The following is a 1464-nucleotide window of genomic DNA, read 5'->3' as shown; positions in this document are numbered from 1 at the left end:
CAGTCAAAAAATAAACTTGCAATGAACAAAATTGAAAATTTTTCATACATTTATACTACGCGGAAAGAGCAATTCCGTGGATGTGTACGTGAAAGGCGCATGGCGCGAAACATTAGAATGGGTGCGTGAAGTCGCAAACGTTTGAGTGTGTGCGTGCGTGATGTGTCGATTGCTTTAAGCTGGTGTGTGTGGCGTTGCGCAGAGCTCTTAACGTGGATGTGTGCGTGAATTCGTTCGTTCATTTCTCTTGCAATGTGTGCGTGAATTCGTTCGTTAATACACCTGAGAATGTGTGCGTGAATTCGTTCGTTAATACACGTGAGGATGTGTGCGTGAATTGTTCACCTATATAACCGGCAATTTTGTGAAAAATCGCATTCTGAAAGTGTCCGTACGTTCGAACCAAGGTTTCTCCGAAGTTTGGCAAAGTTTTACATCCGTTTAAAGACTTAGAAAAAGTGATGGCTCGTACCAAGCAGACAGCGCGCAAGTCCACCGGTGGCAAAGCGCCGCGTAAGCAATTGGCCACGAAAGCTGCACGGAAGAGTGCACCGGCCACCGGCGGTGTGAAGAAGCCGCATCGTTATCGCCCGGGAACCGTTGCCTTGCGTGAGATCCGTCGTTACCAGAAATCGACGGAGCTGCTGATCCGCAAGCTGCCTTTCCAGCGCCTGGTGCGTGAAATCGCGCAAGATTTCAAGACCGATCTGCGCTTCCAGAGTTCCGCCGTCATGGCTCTGCAAGAGGCCAGCGAAGCCTATCTGGTAGGCTTGTTCGAGGACACGAACTTGTGCGCCATCCACGCCAAGCGCGTTACGATTATGCCCAAGGACATCCAACTGGCTCGGCGAATCCGTGGCGAGCGTGCGTAAATTGCTTGCATCGACTCCCGTGTTTGGAACACAAAAACGGCCCTTTTCAGGGCCACCAAATGTTCATTGAAAGAGAGTGCATTGTCGATTGCTTCGTTGGGTTTAGTTAATTGTCTTGATAGTTAGTGTTTTTTCCATTTTCGTGGGATGCCCTATGGAAAAACCGGTACCATTATTAGGTTAAATCAATTCAACCAGTAAAATTCGTCGCACAAATTGTGTAGTACCAAGGATGGAAGCAATTTTTAACCGTTTCCATTGTCATTCTGTGCGGCGTCATGTTCCATTTTTAGCCCAAGCTGTAGTGACGCTACGCGAGTGGCGCCATTTTGCGTGGCTTTGACGCCGCGCTCTTTTGGTAAGGTTTCGAACTACTTTGATCGCTTGTGTTCGAAAATATGTCGACATAGGGCTGGGCTGGGTACCAAACCTGTCAGTTTCGATGATTGGAAAAAATTGTATTGCGTGTTAAAGAAAACAATTTACATATGTTAAGTAGTTGTCGCTATGAAATCTAAATTATTTAAAATTATTTCAGACAACCGTCGTTTTCGACGATCCACTGCGATTGAAATTGCATGCTAAATTCCAA

The 1464-nt window shown here is 46.5% G+C and overlaps 1 protein-coding gene across 1 annotated transcript; it reads left to right on the top strand.

Moving 5' to 3' along the window:
- The first annotated feature begins 413 nt into the window (after positions 1–413).
- On the top strand, positions 414–872 carry LOC128277005 (histone H3). The gene has a single exon (XM_053015457.1). It carries the CDS (start codon positions 462–464, stop codon positions 870–872), a length of 411 nt encoding a protein of 136 aa, XP_052871417.1. The 5' UTR covers positions 414–461.
- Positions 873–1464: the final 592 nt, after the last annotated feature.

The sequence above is a fragment of the Anopheles cruzii genome, unplaced genomic scaffold (genome assembly GCF_943734635.1).
Source record: "Anopheles cruzii unplaced genomic scaffold, idAnoCruzAS_RS32_06 scaffold03380_ctg1, whole genome shotgun sequence".
Lineage (NCBI taxonomy): Eukaryota > Metazoa > Arthropoda > Insecta > Diptera > Culicidae > Anopheles > Anopheles cruzii.
This window is presented reverse-complemented; position numbering and strand designations above follow the sequence as displayed.